The sequence below is a fragment of the Petromyzon marinus genome, chromosome 2 (genome assembly GCF_048934315.1).
Source record: "Petromyzon marinus isolate PM22_M1 ecotype Great Lakes invasive population chromosome 2, UKy_Petmar_22M1.pri1.0, whole genome shotgun sequence".
In the NCBI taxonomy this organism is placed as follows: Eukaryota; Metazoa; Chordata; class Hyperoartia; order Petromyzontiformes; family Petromyzontidae; genus Petromyzon; species Petromyzon marinus.
This window is the reverse complement of record NC_133668.1, coordinates 24,147,985-24,164,818: the sequence shown is the minus strand read 5'-3', so window position 1 is coordinate 24,164,818 and position 16,834 is coordinate 24,147,985. Positions and strand designations below refer to the sequence as shown.

General features: G+C 38.9%; 1 protein-coding gene across 5 annotated transcripts in view; it reads right to left on the bottom strand.

The window, feature by feature from the left end:
- The window catches only part of LOC116944809 (receptor tyrosine-protein kinase erbB-4-like), a 234,694-nt gene that overhangs the window by 81,471 nt on the left and 136,389 nt on the right, over positions 1-16,834 (bottom strand). For all 5 annotated transcript variants that reach the window (XM_032958562.2, XM_076071648.1, XM_032958571.2 and 2 more), the window contains 8 exons: positions 10,738-10,863; positions 8,946-9,011; positions 6,922-7,040; positions 6,338-6,479; positions 4,069-4,182; positions 1,900-2,026; positions 1,248-1,321; positions 907-997 (listed from right to left, as the gene is read on the bottom strand). In XM_032958562.2, coding sequence (XP_032814453.1) covers positions 907-997; positions 1,248-1,321; positions 1,900-2,026; positions 4,069-4,182; positions 6,338-6,479; positions 6,922-7,040; positions 8,946-9,011; positions 10,738-10,863 — 859 coding nt within the window. The remainder of the gene's footprint in view (positions 1-906; positions 998-1,247; positions 1,322-1,899; positions 2,027-4,068; positions 4,183-6,337; positions 6,480-6,921; positions 7,041-8,945; positions 9,012-10,737; positions 10,864-16,834) is intronic.

Below are 16,834 nucleotides of genomic sequence, written 5' to 3'. Positions count from 1 at the left end.
CCTTCAGTGGGAGTGAGGGAGACATTTTCTTTCGTGTTAAAAATCCTATTAAAATATACTAAACGCTCAGGTAAATTCTTCACTACTATACAGTCGCTACATGCTTCCACTATAGGACGTAGATATTAGTGCAAAGTGGCCGGAGAGATCGTGGCTGGGGGGGGGGGTCAGGGGTAGCAGCCCAGCCCCAGCCTGCCAAGGTGCCACCTCGGCCGGCTGGACAATCTAGGCGAAGCCGGAGGCTCTGCATGGGACTAGGCCTCACCACGCAACTCTTGTCAGGTGAGTACTTTGTGCTATACAGTCGATAAATACTGCTATAGAGTCAGCATGTACTACTGAAGTGATAGCAGGTACCACCATAGTCGGTATGCTCTGCTGTAATCATAGCAGGTACCACCACAGTCAGTACGCACTGCTCTTTGATTTTTAAGAGTACTTTTGAAATATTTTTTTGGCCCGGGCAATGCCAGGTATATAAGCTAGTTTTAAATATATACAAAAATTTCCTTCGAAAATATTAAGAATCACTAAAAACTGTGAGGCACACACGAGTCTCAATGTCAATTGGTGTCCGTTACGGTCCCTTTAGCAATTTAACAGCAGTCACTTTGGCTGCAGCGTTGTTTAGTCAGAAACGCTGTCCACACGAGATTTCGTGACAATGTTGAATTTATCGTTTATTGCAGTGGGTTTACAGTTCGTTGGTGGATGTTCATGAAGTTTCACTCGGAACTTTAAGGATGGTGCACATTCCAACTGGCCAATCTAACTGCCTCTGTTCACATGCATCATGCATCACAGCCATTTGGCTCTCTTGTGTTTTTTGTGAACAAAGTGGAATTCAGACACAGATTGTGCTGGGTAGAGTAACATGAATATGCATGAACATCACTAAAACCGTACCTCTGTAACACTCTGCCTCTGATTGTCGTGAGGTTTTCAAAAACAGCAAAGTCTGTCATATTTTCTGGCCAAGCTTGGATCATAAGATGACCTTAATCGAACACACATACACAAAACACACAGCAAAATATAACATTTAGTATCATATGATAACTATAAATTATATATAAAACTATGGCAAAAAAGGCGATGCATTCCATTACGAAATGTGCAAATATCAGCAATGAACTATGTTGGACGAAATTGTTAAACATGCATAGTCTTATTCTCCCTTGGATGTATTTAGAAAGTGGGTATTGTTCTTTTTTAAACTGTATTTTCTGAAAAAATATCAACGGTACCTGTTATCTCTTTAATGCTGCGAAAAACGTTTAGCTTATCAGGATCAAGAGGCGGGATTTTCATGTAATCATCCCTTGGAAAAAAAGGGAGAAATATAGGGCACATTAATCACAGGAGTAGCGGCAGTGAACTGAAATACTGAATACAACTACGTAATGACCAGAACATCAACCTAAAATTGCTCTTAAAATAAGTATTACGTTGGAAATATAGTATGGCTACAATTAGTTCAAAATTAAATATTATACAATTCCGGGTTACTTTTTCTTAATAGTGTGATAAATATTTACCTCGTCATTTTAGTGGAATTAGGTTTTAACACAACTTTTATACAATGTTATGTTTAATACAGTTATGTGTAATACAAGTGCATGCAGTACATGGAATGTGAGCAAGAAGAAGACTAGATGGATGTGTACCAGAAGATGTAAACCCCAATGTTAAATACAATGGAAGACGAATACGTATCGACAAATTGTGTTCCAAAATAAAATCATTGTTCACATTCCATTGTGAAAATAAATCTTCAGCACAACGAGTAGCATGCGGACAATTTTTCAACAACGTTCTTTCAGGCATATAATCCCAAAGAGCACTGAAGTGGAAATAATCATCATATAACAAAATGTAAAGATTTAATTTGATGGTTACCCTTTGATGCCTGTGGTGAGGAATGCAATGTTTCCATTGATTTTTGTGCAGTTCTCAAATGTATCTATGTTGGTAGCATCCACCGTCTGTGATCGGCTTAGGTTTCCTGTTCCTATCCCATCGCACGCTGCAAAGACATAACAGACAAACATCCTCCATATAGCCTTAACAGACTGTAGGAGCAAGTGCTGTCAGCGAGCATCTATGAAGGCTGGCACGGCACACAAAGGGGGTGGGTGGTCAGCACCACACCGAACCGCCTTTGTCTCCCGAATGTCTACGTTTACACACAGCACCAGTTACTCATTTGAGGCCGAGTCGACCTTGGAGAGGCCCAGGACTGTTTCAGATAATCGTTACTGCTGTTGGCCATGAGCGGGAATCAAACTCGGCTCGTCGGGTTTGTAGCGCAGCGCTGCACGCACACACACATATAAGCACTCAACAAACGCAGACACATTTAGCAAGCTTTGTACCATACAAAAACGCCTCTGAGAATATCCCTGATAAGCAGGGAAATTTCATTGATAAGCAGGTCCTAGAGTATGGGCCACTGCATGCTCAGCTCAACTTTACCCCCGTACTGGTGGAATGGGCGCCAAGGTGGCGAGATGTTCACAAACTCGCCTGGTATGCACAATATCATGGGTTCGAACCCAAACCTAACACCTGTATATTTTGATTTTGCACTTTCTCCCCGTGATCGTGTGGATTATTTTCCGGGTCCTCCGGTTTTTCCCTCCACATTTAGAAACATGCATTTAGAATATTTGGCTGCTGTACATTTCCACATGATCACCACTTCATTCAGCTAATTCGTGGCCAGGTTGCTTCTGAAAAGAGCTACACAGTTCAATGGGCCTTACCTGGTAAAAAAAAAATGTGTTAAAATATGATTTAAGTTGAGATTTAAGCATCACAAAAGAATGCTGTGGCTCAACTCCAGGAGCTGCTCACTCGGCAAATGACTGGTTGCCAAGAGGCCCATTCTAACACTGCCTCTAACTCAATAATCCCCTGTTTCCTCTTCTCCCTAAATCATCTGGCTTAAATTGATATGACATGTGTGTGAAATAGCTTTCAGAAATCTACATTAATACAAGTAGTGGTCAAAATATTTTATATAAAATATGCAAAGCATATCGCACACTGATTTAACACTAGGCTAATGCTGAAACATGTTTATGTATTAATCACAACATCAAATAAGTGCATGGCCATTAGGGGTTACTATGATAAGAGACTATCTGATATAGCTGAGATATGTGTACATTTCGATACATATTCTAAAAAGTTTTGACCGTCCCTCATAAATAAACATATACCTTAAAAGTATGCTAGCAGCTGGTTACATTAACTGGTGATGGTCAAACTATGTAAACATTTTCCGGCATAGCTGACAATAAGTAAGACTCTGCAGAGTACACACGTTTAATATCGTTTTTCCTATTCTTGTTTTTTACGTTAGCACCACGGAGAGCGATTTGGCAGTTATTCAGATGGACTAGTCCATCTATGTTCGGAAAAGAGGAGGGGGGAGATGAAAATAATGGATGCGGTCTGAAAGCCACCGTAAGCGTGAACAATCAATTTAGACCCGAAATGGTTTATCAAATCCTTCCAATGATTGCTAAGCCATAATCCATCTTCTTGGTTCAAATTGTCTCTGTGTTTGTATATGTGGATAGCCTCATGAACAAATCTCTCATGGTAGCCAAGACAGAGGTTCTTTGCAAGCCATCTGGCTTCTTACAAATTTTCTTGCTGTGGTTTTCACACCTGATGATGATTGCTTGTGTTGCAGTCGAAACATCGTGATAATTTTATTGTTTTATATTTTTATTATTTTATTTTTTCCCTTCTACGTGACTTTACCGAAAGAACCAAGAATATGAATCCCTGCAGTCACGAAACCTTTAAATCAAAATAGTTTTTCCTATGTGTGTGTGTGAGTGTGGACACATCTGGCACATGCGCTGTAGTGACGTCACTGTCACTTGGTGGCGAATGGCAGGTATTAGATATTGGATTGGACACATCTACTATAACATCTTTGAAAAAGGAGCATTATCGCTCATTGAGTTCCTCCAGGTTAAATAAATATTCTGGTTCTGTGTATGTATGTAAAAAGAAAAGTACTCTGGTGACACCCAGACATGCAGGAGGCACCTTTAGGGCAGACGTCGGTACAGGTTTCACATTTCTTCTTGCCAAATTTTTCCACTTCATGCTTCCCGGCTGGGCACGCTCGTACGCATGAGTTATAGTCCACCACGAAATTATCTGCGGGATGCCACGTGTGGGACGAGTCCAGCATCAATGTACAGTAGTTCACGTTTCATGTTACATTGCTTCAAATAAGCCAAGCCTCAATGACTCCCCCCCCGCCCACCCCCAACTCCCCAAACAAAAAAAATCTATGCAAAATAAATAGGATGCTTTCATCAAAGAGATGGCTTGCAAGTTCTATAAAGTGGGTTTTGAATGTAATTATTATCAATCAACCCCTTGATCAACCCCTTGATCGATCAAGATTAAAATTTTACAACCTTACACATTGTCGCTTACCTGACAGTCGTTCTGTAAGGTGCTCACCTCAATAGCAGGGTTATAAATAAATGGAGGGCATGTTTAAATGGCAATTCAATATCAATTATCAAGCACATTAAATGGATATGCACTGATGGGTAAGCACAGTACAGTATTCGTGTTATCTAAGGAAAATCACCGAAGTAGAAATGTCTCTAAACGTCTTTGTTAATTATGTGGTGATTAAGAAATAATCGCACCACATGTTAATATAAAAAAGCGAGTTTTTTGGTGTAAATAACATAGCTATTTTTGTAACCCTCTACATCTGGATTTGCATACACATGTATATTTATACCAATTGGGAACTCATTGTGATGATATATATTCTCATTTCGCTTATTTTTGGTTTGCATTGGAATACCTGTGATATTTCCTGAATTAAAATGATTACATATATGTTTTTTTATGTATTTGTGGATATGAAGCATCCAATGCTCATGGTCTAAGAAAATGTTATTTTTCGAATACAGTATTGGCAACATTAAGACACTTTTTTTGCATTAGTTGTCTGAAACTTAGTTCCAAGAAACCATAAAGGTGAGTTTACCTTCCCATTTTGGGACTCAAAAGAAACACATGCTGATTAATAATGCCACAATTTGTATTTCCCTATCCCCAGGGGTCGGCTACATGCGGCTCCGGAGCCACATGCGGCGCTTTAAGGAACTGCTTCATGACGTTACTTATTATGGACCACCCTCTCGTATTCACGTGCATTGCAGCTCTTCTTGTTATTTTTGGTTGCTAACCCTTGACATATTCTAAGAAGTTTCCAGATTTTAAAAGTATTAAAAGTAAAAACAGAAGTCAAGGCGATTTGTTACTCAAATGATTAGTGAGCCAGTGCTCATCTCCGGTTTACAGCTCTAAAGCCAACGGTGGAAATCCACATTCCAATGGCCGGGGGCAAGTCTTTCCATTCGGAGAACTAATCGATGTTGACTTCCGCACAAATCGGGAGTTACTTCATGAACTCCAGGAGGCATGATGTGCTGAGTCAACCCCCCACCAGGATTTGAACTCGCAATGTTCCAGTTGCGAGCCGCTCGTTCGCTCCCTCGCTCGACCGCTCACTCGACCGCTGAGCCACTTAAGTTAGCTATGAATAAATAAACACGGCTTAAAATTACGTTTGAAACATTCCAGGCTATTGCTAAAGTTTATTTATTATGGCTTTAGGTAAGTTAAAATATAATACAAAATATTATTTCCGAAATGATGAGGTGGATCTACTGTGCCGTGTAGTGGCTTAAAACCAGGCCACCAAAATGGTTCACGTCAATTCACCATGCAGCGCTGATTATCCATTCTTTTTTTGACGTGTCTATGCAAAGTTTCAACCTCTCATATTTCATTATTATCGTCAACATTATGTAAGAATAACAACAATGATGAGATAATTGTGAAAAGCATTTTTTTTTTAACGTGACTTTGTGATTGCAAAAATGGCGTTACTTTGAGTGCCCATCAGAGGCCAACTAATTTCATGAAATGTTCCCAAACAGTAAAAAGAGGACAAAGGAAAGAAGTGGGATATTTTCTTTGAAAGAGTGTCGATCTCTGTCCTGCAGCAGTGGTGCACACTAACAAGAGGCAGCTTTATGAATACCCATCCCCTGGTGTGTGGGACAATTGTAACCAAATGATGATGCCTCCACAAATCAGCAATTCATAGATTATTTTTGAAAGCTCAAAATGATAGAAGGGGGTTGGAAGGGAGGGGATGGATGGCTTGGAGAAAAGGAGAAAAGGGTAAACAAATGAAGGGAGCGTGAAGATTGAGGAAGGCTCAAGCATAGCAGGTCGAGCAATTTCATGACAAAAACGCAGCATGTGTGCTCCTTACGTGGACACTCCTTGACACAGATGGCGCCGTAGCTGTATTTGACGTCTGGGTTTTCGCCCTGTGCAAAGGTGACGGGGTTGTAGATGGTAGGTGGAGGGCAGTGGCTCACACAGGACCCACTGTCATTGAAGTTTTTGCACGCCTGGTCATAGGAGAATAAAAGCAAAGAGGTGAGTGGTGGTGGGGGGCGAGAGACATTGCCATATGATAAGGCATTTTAAACTATTTAAACTCTTTATGAAACTAAACTATTTTAATTTGACCATGTAAGAAACACTGAGCTAAAGATCTTTTTCAGAAGCGTTATAGCCACAAATGATTGCTCAAAGAAGTAGTGAAATGTACAGCAGCCAAATATTCTAAACAGATGTTGATTTGAAATGTGGAGGGAAAAACAGGAGAACCCGGAGAAAAATCCACGGCACCACGGGGAGAACATGCAGACTCCAAATATACAGGCTTCAGAGTCGGGATCTAACCCACAACCACCTGTATACCAGGCGAGGGAGTTAACATCTCGCCACACCGCAGTGCCCTTCAACATAACATTGCTGTTGTTCTGTGTGGCAGAGGTGTGTACTTACAAAGCAGTGTGTGTCCCGTGGACCATCACACCCAGCCGCGCACTGGGAGTGGCAGCACTCGCTGGGAGTAGGGCCATGGCAGCGGCCATCGCACTGCCGTGCGCACGTCAGCTTGGTGACTGCCACGGCACAAGTCCACGCAGATGTCAGCAGAATGCAGTCTCACACTGCTGCTTCCCAATTACCCACGTGTTACTGCTTAACATAACATCGTCGTCGTCATCGTCATCATCAGTCACAATTATGATGATTCATCATCCTTTTAACGAACGTGTCATGCTGGCTGAGAAGTTGTCCGTGATTATCATGGTCAATGCACTGCTGGATGAAGGCCTCCTCAATGCATCGTCATCTCTCACAGTTCTACGATCGAACAATCTACTGAGCACCTGCACACGAGCCGGTTTCATTGCTCCATCTCCTCGGTGGACATACTGGAGGCTGCATCATATTCCTTGGCTGCCAGTCCATCACTATTCTTGATCATAGGTCATTATCCCTTCTAGCATGTGTGGCTAAATTCGTTTACATATAAAAAAAATCCCTGGAATAGCAAGTGAGTTGAAACAAAACATATAAAAGCCAAAAATCGTATTTCTTCGTTTGCCAAAAATGCAGTTTTCTAGAATATTGAGAAGAGGATAATAATAAGAATTCAAGCTTATATAGCACTTTTCATAAACTCTCAAGGCGCTTTAGATTTAAAAAAAAATTTCTCCATTAAAATAGAATGAACAGGTGACCAATTTTTCTGCACAATTGGAGATTTTTTTGACTGAAATTCTGTACAAAAATGGTTTCTGTAACACAGTACAGAAATCATTGCAGAGTGTTTTGCATTATTTTTTAAAATCAGAATTTCAGCACGTGAATTTATTCACGAAATAGTTTTCATACTGCCCAGTATTAATGCAATTATGCGGTGGTTAATGAACATGAAATGTTGCAGGGAATACAAAAACGCATACGAAATGTGTTTACCTTGTCTGTTGGGAAAAAAAGATATTTAGATGTAACAAGAGGATATTCAAATTCCCGACAGGTATGTTAGCCATTTTTTCTCATTTAAATGTTTGTGATGTGCTTTTAATGTCGAACTATTCCATTATTAAACTAAGTCTAAAAGTGAAAATGGAAAACTCAATAAGCTTGTCTAACACCAGCGTGTTCTCAAACTACCGCTGTACAAGCACTGTTGTGGTCACATGAAAAAGACACCAACTCCTGTATCTGGGATACACTTTATATAGCTAAATAACTCTTACCAGATGCTAAAAAGGGGATAGAAATCCAATTCAATTCAGATATTCGGTGCCAAAAATGCATATTCTTTCCGATGCTCATGGACTCAATGTTTAACTGCATAGCAGAATAATCATTTATATTGAACATTGATGCAATCCAGCCGACCAGCCCATAAACAATATAACAAGCAGCATATGCAAGTTTCACACATCACTTGAAACAATGGCCTTATGAAAAAAAAATTGGTACCTGTCTGCAAATACTTTAAGCCATGCAATTTGAAATATTGTCCATAGGCTACATTCTAAAAATATCTACATTTGTAACTGACACCAGTAATATTTTTTTTCATTAAATAACTCTTGCATGTATGAAACATTTACAGCTCTCTCTTGATTTGAAGCTTTCGTGACTGCAGGAATCCACACTTTGGTTCTTTCAGTAAAGTCACGGAGGTATAAAATAAAAGAAATCACGACGTTTCGGGCGCTGAAGTGGGCCACTTCACTTGCGGGCCACTTCACTTCAGCAATTGTTTCTTGCTGTGGTTGTCCCACCTGATGACAGACACTTGTGTTGCGCCCGAAACGTCGTGATTTAAATTATTTTATACCTAGGTGACTTTACCGAAAGAACCAAAGAGTATTTACAGCTCTCATTGATTAAATGACAACAACTACAACAACAAAATTATAAAATGTCAAAAGCATTCAATGCTTGATTGGTCTGTAGAGGGATGCGACAGAGCGGGTGTGTGCCGTGATGTCTACTGTACTCACATTTCTGGCAGTATTTCATCCCATTTCCCCAGCAGTGCTTATGGCAGCCTTTATGGCAGGAAGTACCTGAAAAAAGGTAATACAAGTTTAATGTTAATAAGGGGCATTAAACAAGTACCTGTTGCTGTCATTTTTTTTTATACAAAAATAGATGATCTACGCTTAATAATAATAAAACATTCAAATTACAAAACTTACTTTTCATTGCTGACATTAAGCTGATTTTACGGAAATCGATTGCTCTATTCCTGATGGACTTTTCAGAGTTGCTAGGAAATGGATGTGATAGACTTGCAATTGTAAACGTTAAACCACATCACCTATCACTGACTTTTTTACACCTGATTGTTAGACATTAAGTATAAGCACCAGGGAGTGTTTAATAGTTGCACTTACAGTATAATTGTGCTCATTTCCCAACTCGATATCTCAACGTGAATTCAAGTTTAGGATGTTAAATGAATTGTGCTGCAACCTCTGACTGATCATGCAACATCCTGACATTCCTTCCGTGATGCTAAAGTCGTAAAAGGTTTTTTTTTCATTCCTGTTGCTCTGTGCCCCTGTACCGTTCCTGTTCTGCTATAATGTAGACTGATGCCTACTTTATTGAGGGAAATATTGGCACGTAAAATAAAGAATGATCGATTGATGAAGGTGAGAATTCAGTATGGCATCCCTTGGCACGAATGTTTAGAGTGACTATATCCATATGTGACTGGAAGTAAGACAATGGCAAAGCAACTTCCTAATTTCCATAGGTACATAATGATCAATTCAGATGCATTTTCTGCCACTTAAAAATGACAAATTTCGTATAAAAAGGAGTGTTTTGATTTTTCGAAACGAGTAAAAAAGTTGGCATTGTACACACGTACAAAACAGAGGAAGACATTTCTACAATCTCATTTTGGCTTATTTGTTAAACTGTTGATGAATATACTTTTCCTTACAGTAGTCATAGTATGAAATGACATTGCATTAAGAAAACATTGTAGATCATATGCGACAACACTTGTACATTGCTATATATTTCCTAATCTGGTTGACTTATTTCATTTTAGGATAAGCATTAGAAATGTCTTCAAATGCCAGATGTGAAGTCCTCTACAGAAATGCTAGTTATATGTGTGCTGCATATATAACTTCAAACGTGCTATACTGAATAGGGGAACGTTGGTACGGTGTTTAGACCATTGCTTCAGGTGATGTAATTTTGATTCCCTGCTACAGCTAACATCAGTGGTGAGAGATATTTGTACTGGTATAACAGCATAACGACCTTCTTTTATGATATCAGAAGATCTTTAATTAATAACATTAACTGCTTGCCCTGGTTTGGCATGCCTAGCTCTTGTGAAATTAGGGCCATCGAATCCTCACAAAACCATCTCAGGGGCATTTATACACACTCTTAGTTTTAGTTTCGTTTTTACATTTTATATAAAAAGTTAGTAAACAAGAAATGTAAGAAACAGTTGCAATGGTTGTGAAAATAAAACTTTTGGGGAAATGTCAGAAAAGACAATTGTGTTTATACAATTTGAACGTATAAACTTTATGTATATATGCTATTTTTTCATTTTTAGTGATTTCCTTACCTTTCTCACACTTTGCGGTCCTATTGTTTTGTGTTATTTTTTGTTGTTAGAACTTTCTGACCAGCCCCTACTGGACATCTGTAAACAAGAGCTTCATAGCTCATTGGATTTCTCCGGGATAAATACAGATTCTGATAAAGATTCTGATGCCTTGTACACTTGTGAATAAACAAGCAGTGCACAATTCTTACATGTGGTGCTGTTGTCCATGTCGATGTTGACAATGCTGCCTTCTTTCACAATATCCCACCAGTCCACAGTGTTGTGGTAGCAGAGGTGCTTGTTCTCCTTTATGTACACCCCTCCATGTAAGATTTCTGAAAGTTTAAAATAGGCATTTAACAAGGCGCTTACATAGTCAGCAACAACGGCAACAAGTGAAAACATGTAGCAATACTGCAAATGAAGATTTTTTTTTTAAACATATTTGAGGAAACCACTTTTAGCTTGAGCGCTGATATATTTTTCCTCATAACCAAAACCCCAAAGGATTCTGACGCTCAAAAGTAACCTCTGGCCAGCTGTGCAACCCAGGAACACTTATATAATAGTTATTCTATAGTTCTTTCGGTAAAGTCACGTAGATAGAACAAATAAATCTATGTGACTTTACCAAAAGAACCATAGAATATGAATTCCTGCAGTCATGAAAGTTTTAAGTCAAAATAAATAACAGTTATACATTCATTCATAAGCCTACGTGTTAAACTGAGTTATACATTCAATTTGGTATAATATAGATTCTAAATGTGATCGGATCTTAAGATACTTTACATAAACTGGGCATAGTTATGTTATAGACAGTGGCAATCAACTATTATTATTGGAAAAAAGAAGTGTGTGAGCTTGGACTCGAAAGACAAGCAGAGTTTCGACAGCACAGATGGCTGGGGGAAGAGAGTTGCAGACTTTAGGGGGTAGCAACGGTGTAATACATTTTGGGAATCGCTGGGTAAGAAGGCTTTCTTGGCTTGGCCATTGCTACATAAAAAAGCTTTCACTTTATCTGAAGAATGAAATGTTTTGAATTGGAGAAAATAAACTGGGACATAGTACTAATGAGATGAGATGGAAAGAGAATACCATAGTTATGAAAAGTGACACACTTTCATAGAGATCCTACCACTCTACCAACTCTTCCTCTATCACAGGAGAATCTTCTTTAGTTGTTTCGGTAAAGTCACGTAGAATGAGAATAAAATAATAAATTGATAAAATAAAATTACGCAATAATATGCTCACAGAAAGAGAGTTGATAGTATACATTTGATAGTTAATAGGTTATTCAGAAAAATCTTCTAGAAGAACGTCACCCATTGGAATATGGAAAAAGATTTATGCAAGAATTTTTTTTTTATTGACATACTAAGAACACTTCTGCAAGATATGTGGTTGTTCGACATGTTACTTTCCTGAGTATTTTGCACACAAATGACACACATGGTAGGTGTCTGGTGAGTGCTGACGTAGGAGTGGTTAATTTATGGAAGGGCATAGCTGATGAGCAAGCGAATTGAGTCAATTGGGCAAGGGCAGGTCCAACAGGAGAGAGAGTAAGCTCATGAGGGAGAGGCGCGGTGGGGGGGGGGGGCTGATGATGTATATCCTTGTCTCTTGACTTAAAGCTTTCGTGACTGCAGGAATTCATATTCTTTGGGTCTTTCGGTAAAGCCACGTAGTTAGAAAAATTATAAAAGTAATAACAATATCACGATGTTTCGATCGCAACACAAGCCATCGTCATTAGGTGAAAAAAGAGGGGGAAAGCTGCTGAGGCAGGCTGTTTATAAAGGTTTAGAGATAGGCGGGGCAGTTAATGTTAATGTAGGAGAAGGCTCCGACACCGGCAGTAGGTCTACACCAATCAAAGAGCTGTTTATAAAGGTTTAGAGATGGGCGGGGCAGTTAATGTTAATGTAGGAGAAGGCTCCGACACCGGCAGTAGGTCTACACCAATCAAAGAGCTGTTTATAAAGGTTTAGAGATGGGCGGGGCAGCTAATGTTTATGTAAGAGAGGTCTCTGTAACCGGCAGTAGGTCTATCCCAATTAAAGAGCTGTTTACAAAGGTTTAGAGGTGCTCGTAAATGTAAGCTCGGAGAGAGCTAGTAAAGAGCCATCGCCACATGGAGGTGGAAAAGGATGGCAAGCCGCCATTTACTAACACAGTTAACGGTGGCTGTGCTAGTGAATGTAACTCAGAAACGAAGCTGTGGGGGTGGCCATTGTATTGCGAGAGATTAGCATGTCAATGTAAGAACTTTGCTTGTAAATGTAAGCTCGGAGAGAGCTCGGAAAGAGCCATCGCCACATGGAGGTGGAAAAGGATGGCAAGCCGTCATTTATATCCTTGTCTGTTTATATGAGTACAATAGTCACCCGATATTTGTTTAATGTTTTTTTCTAACTTAATTATATGATCAGTCTAAAAAAGTTCTGCCTGAGGGGACTTACACTACAGGATTTAATTTTTTTTAACACTGATTTATGTTTGTGCAATTTCTTACATTTCTCATGTGACACTGTTGTGTTACACTGATTTCCATTTCCGTCATTGGTCCACCTGATTTGTTTTGCTTTTGTCAATTTGGTGACCCAGGATACATTCACACAAATGAGACTCATCCTGGTCTCTTGGATTCCCACCTTGTTAAACAAATAAACTCGATTTGGTGGGAAGCTTCACCCCACGCACAGCATGTGCTGCCCTCTAGTTACTATATATTGTGCAGTTATAGCATTTACTTGTAGATATAATATTACTTAAAGAAACATGTTTGACACGTGTGCTCTCACACAATTTTAAACGCTGTACAGTGGATATTATGAACAAACCTCCAACATTTGATTTGAAAGCATGTTTAAACATGGCATCTGAGAGAGAAAGAAAAATAACTTTTAAGTACAATTTTTAACAGAAAACAGCCCTCTTTATCTTTACAAGCATATTGCTAACATGAACGTTTTTCACGTCATTTAAATATCTGATACAAACAAACAAGCGCACACACAAACTGCTGCACGGACACTGTACCGCACATGCTGCAATTTAAAAGCACGGAAAGCCACGTGACAAACATCTTGTTTGAATTGACCACACTTAATTCCTTAAATATCAGGGAACGAATCCAATATGCAAAAATAAAGCAGCTGAGCAGGAAACCGAAGCATTTCCTTTTTCAGTGAAAATGTTTGGCAACAAGAGTTATGATTCCTGATTCTTGCAAGCAGACACTAGACACAAGGGTGCAACGTGTGGAGTCACCACACTAAGTGAACACTGCAATAGATGCAGAAAATTGGAAATTGCCACGGATGTTCATGGCAAAGCCACCCCCATAAGACTGTACACGTATTCCGCTGCAGAACATTCCATTGCTTTATTGGGAAATCTACCCTCTTGTGTGGACCACCTGCTTTTCATGCATTAGACATCTACCTCAATGTTCAAATACAAACAAAATACTCTTTTTTTTCGGTAAAGTCACGTCGGTAAAAAATGAATAAAATAAAATAAATGAAAATAACTAAATTAATTTAAATTAATTTAGTTGTTTTCAAATAAAAAAAAAAAATTACCTACGTGACTTTACCGAAAAAACCAAAGAGTATGAATCCTTGCAGTCACGAAAGCTGCAAAACTAGAACAAATAAAATAACTGCTTCAAAACGTACGTGTGAAATAACACAGTGCATAGGTTGATATTGTTGAGTGGTTTAACAACGAGCCAAGGTCAATAGGCTATTATAATAATCAATGCTGATGTGCTCATAACAATAAATGCTGTTGATACCACTATACCCTGCTATTGCTTTCTCACATCTGCTCAACAATTGAGATGTCAAAAATGCAATACCTGACATCAAGATCTGCTCTCATGGTATATCCCACCATCTGGCTAAACTCTTCCCTCCGAATCGTAAACCTCTGGCTGTCCTCCAATGTCTCCATCACTAACCTGCTCTAATCCATCCAGCACACGCCCTAGTCAGTGGAATCTTCTCTTTCAAATGACATCTACAACACTTTCAAAGTTGTGTATTGTTCAATACTTGTTCAAGTAGTTTACTCTATCCATTCTTGAACACTATGGCATTCTCCAAATATATGTGATTTAAAACCATCACAAAACAAGAGGATATTAAAAAATAGGATGGATGAAATAAAAGCTTGTAAGGTATTAATTTACATATTGCGTCGATTTCATATTAGTCTCAAAGGAATTTGTTGTGCTATTTTATATTCCATAATGCGCTCCACAATTATGCTTTCGGAACGATTATTGTGACTCACTGCGGGAATAATTGTGATAGCATCTAATGGCAGTGCCATGTCACAATTTATGGCATGCGGTGGCCATTTGCCATTCAGTTTACCATAGTTTAACAGGCTTTAAAATGCTTTTAAAACGAGGACTGAAAGCAAGAAGTCAATTAGAACTGACCCCCTTTAAGCCTGCACGCTTTGGAGCCGAACATCATGGGCACTTCTTTTTTACTAATGCGGCTCAATTTCACTACAAAAATAAATGAACAGACAAAAAAAACACACATTCATGCAGCTAATTAGCAGATAAATATAAATTTCTTTATACAATGGTCTAATTACTCACTCCACTTAATCGAAAACTTCATAGGCAGCATGTGCATTGCTTACATAATTGGTCAAGTACTGGGGCCATGAAAACATAGAGTGGAATATTGAATCTTTTATCCGTTTAAACGTCAGTATTCTGGATTTTTTGTGATATTAATAACAATATCGTTTATCTGAGAATGGCAACTCGCTTTTTCGATGCAGTCACAAAAGCACGACTTTCTTGTTTTCCTCTGCCAAGAATATTGATTTGAGGAGGAAGGCAGCATAGCTGCTTGATGCAAATCTAATTATTCACAAAACGTGATTGCTCTAATTGTTATTTCAAACATTTTAACAGATCCATGTATAATAGATGACTTAGTTTCAGTAATGAATTAAGACGCATAATCACATCAAACGTGTAGACATTGATGCGTTAAAATATTTTAATTGCTTACAGCACGTGCTACAAAATGAAATGTCATTGTCAGTATGATGCCGCCGTTCCAAGGGGATGTGGCTTATTCAATGGGATACCTTCAGGGATGATCCACGCTAACAACATTCTGAAACTATGGTGTTGTGAGACATTAGGAGGCAGCGATGGGAACCAGCTAAACAGTGTTATTGTTATTCTTTGGGTCTTTCGGTAAAGCCACGTAAATAAAACATATATATTATTGTTTATATCTGGCTGGCTGGCACTGTGGTAAGAACACTTGAAGTATGCGAGTTAAACTCATAGCCTGAGCTTAACTCAGCCAGTTATCTCTCCTGTGTCATCTTACCAGAATCAAATTAGTATAACTTTGTGGGAAGTCAACAGAGGCTGTTCTATTGGGAGAACAGTCTCCACCATTATATGGAACTAAAAAAATAAGAGTCAGGAACGAACAAGAATATGAATGATTGAGGAATGTGTGTGTCAGAAAAATGCCACTAAACAGGAATCCAGCAAAAATAATGGCAGCGCTGTACGGATACATAGCCAACCATGCTAATCTCCAATTAGCATGGTTGACTATGTATGGTGAGAAAAGAAGTTCAACATACATAAATACACATACGTAGCCAACTCTGATAATTATAATTATCAGAGGTTATAATTATCAGAGGTGCGGGAAACGCTAGTGGAAGAAAATAGTGGAGGGCAATTCAACAAAATCCGTACTGATCGATTGGAGAGACTAGAAATTAGAGAAGAATGATGTAGAAAGGAATATCAGCAACACATGAGATGTGATAATGATAACCAACAGTGGCGGACTGCTGTTGGAATCGTGGACCCAGCAGGATGGGGAGAAAGAGAGATAAACGTAACTCATGGCCAATAACAGAGTGATGTTCCACCCAATTGCTTGAGGTGAAAACTTTATTTAAAACACCCATGCACGGTCTCATAGGGTTGTTATACAACAGCCAGTGAACTTGTAACAGTTTGCATCATATTCTTAGCTCTTTCGGTAAAGTCACGTTGAAGGGAAAAAATAAAAGAATAATATATATAAAACAATAAAAATTCTCACGACGTTTCGACCATAACACAAACGGTCATCATCAGGTGTGAAAAACCAACGGCAAGAAACATTTGAAAGAAGTGGCGGTTTGCATTTATTTATTTTCAAACGGTGCATTTATTCATTTATAAAAAAAAACACGTTAGCACCACGGGCATGGATCTGACACCATCGCAATCATTGAAGACTTGGT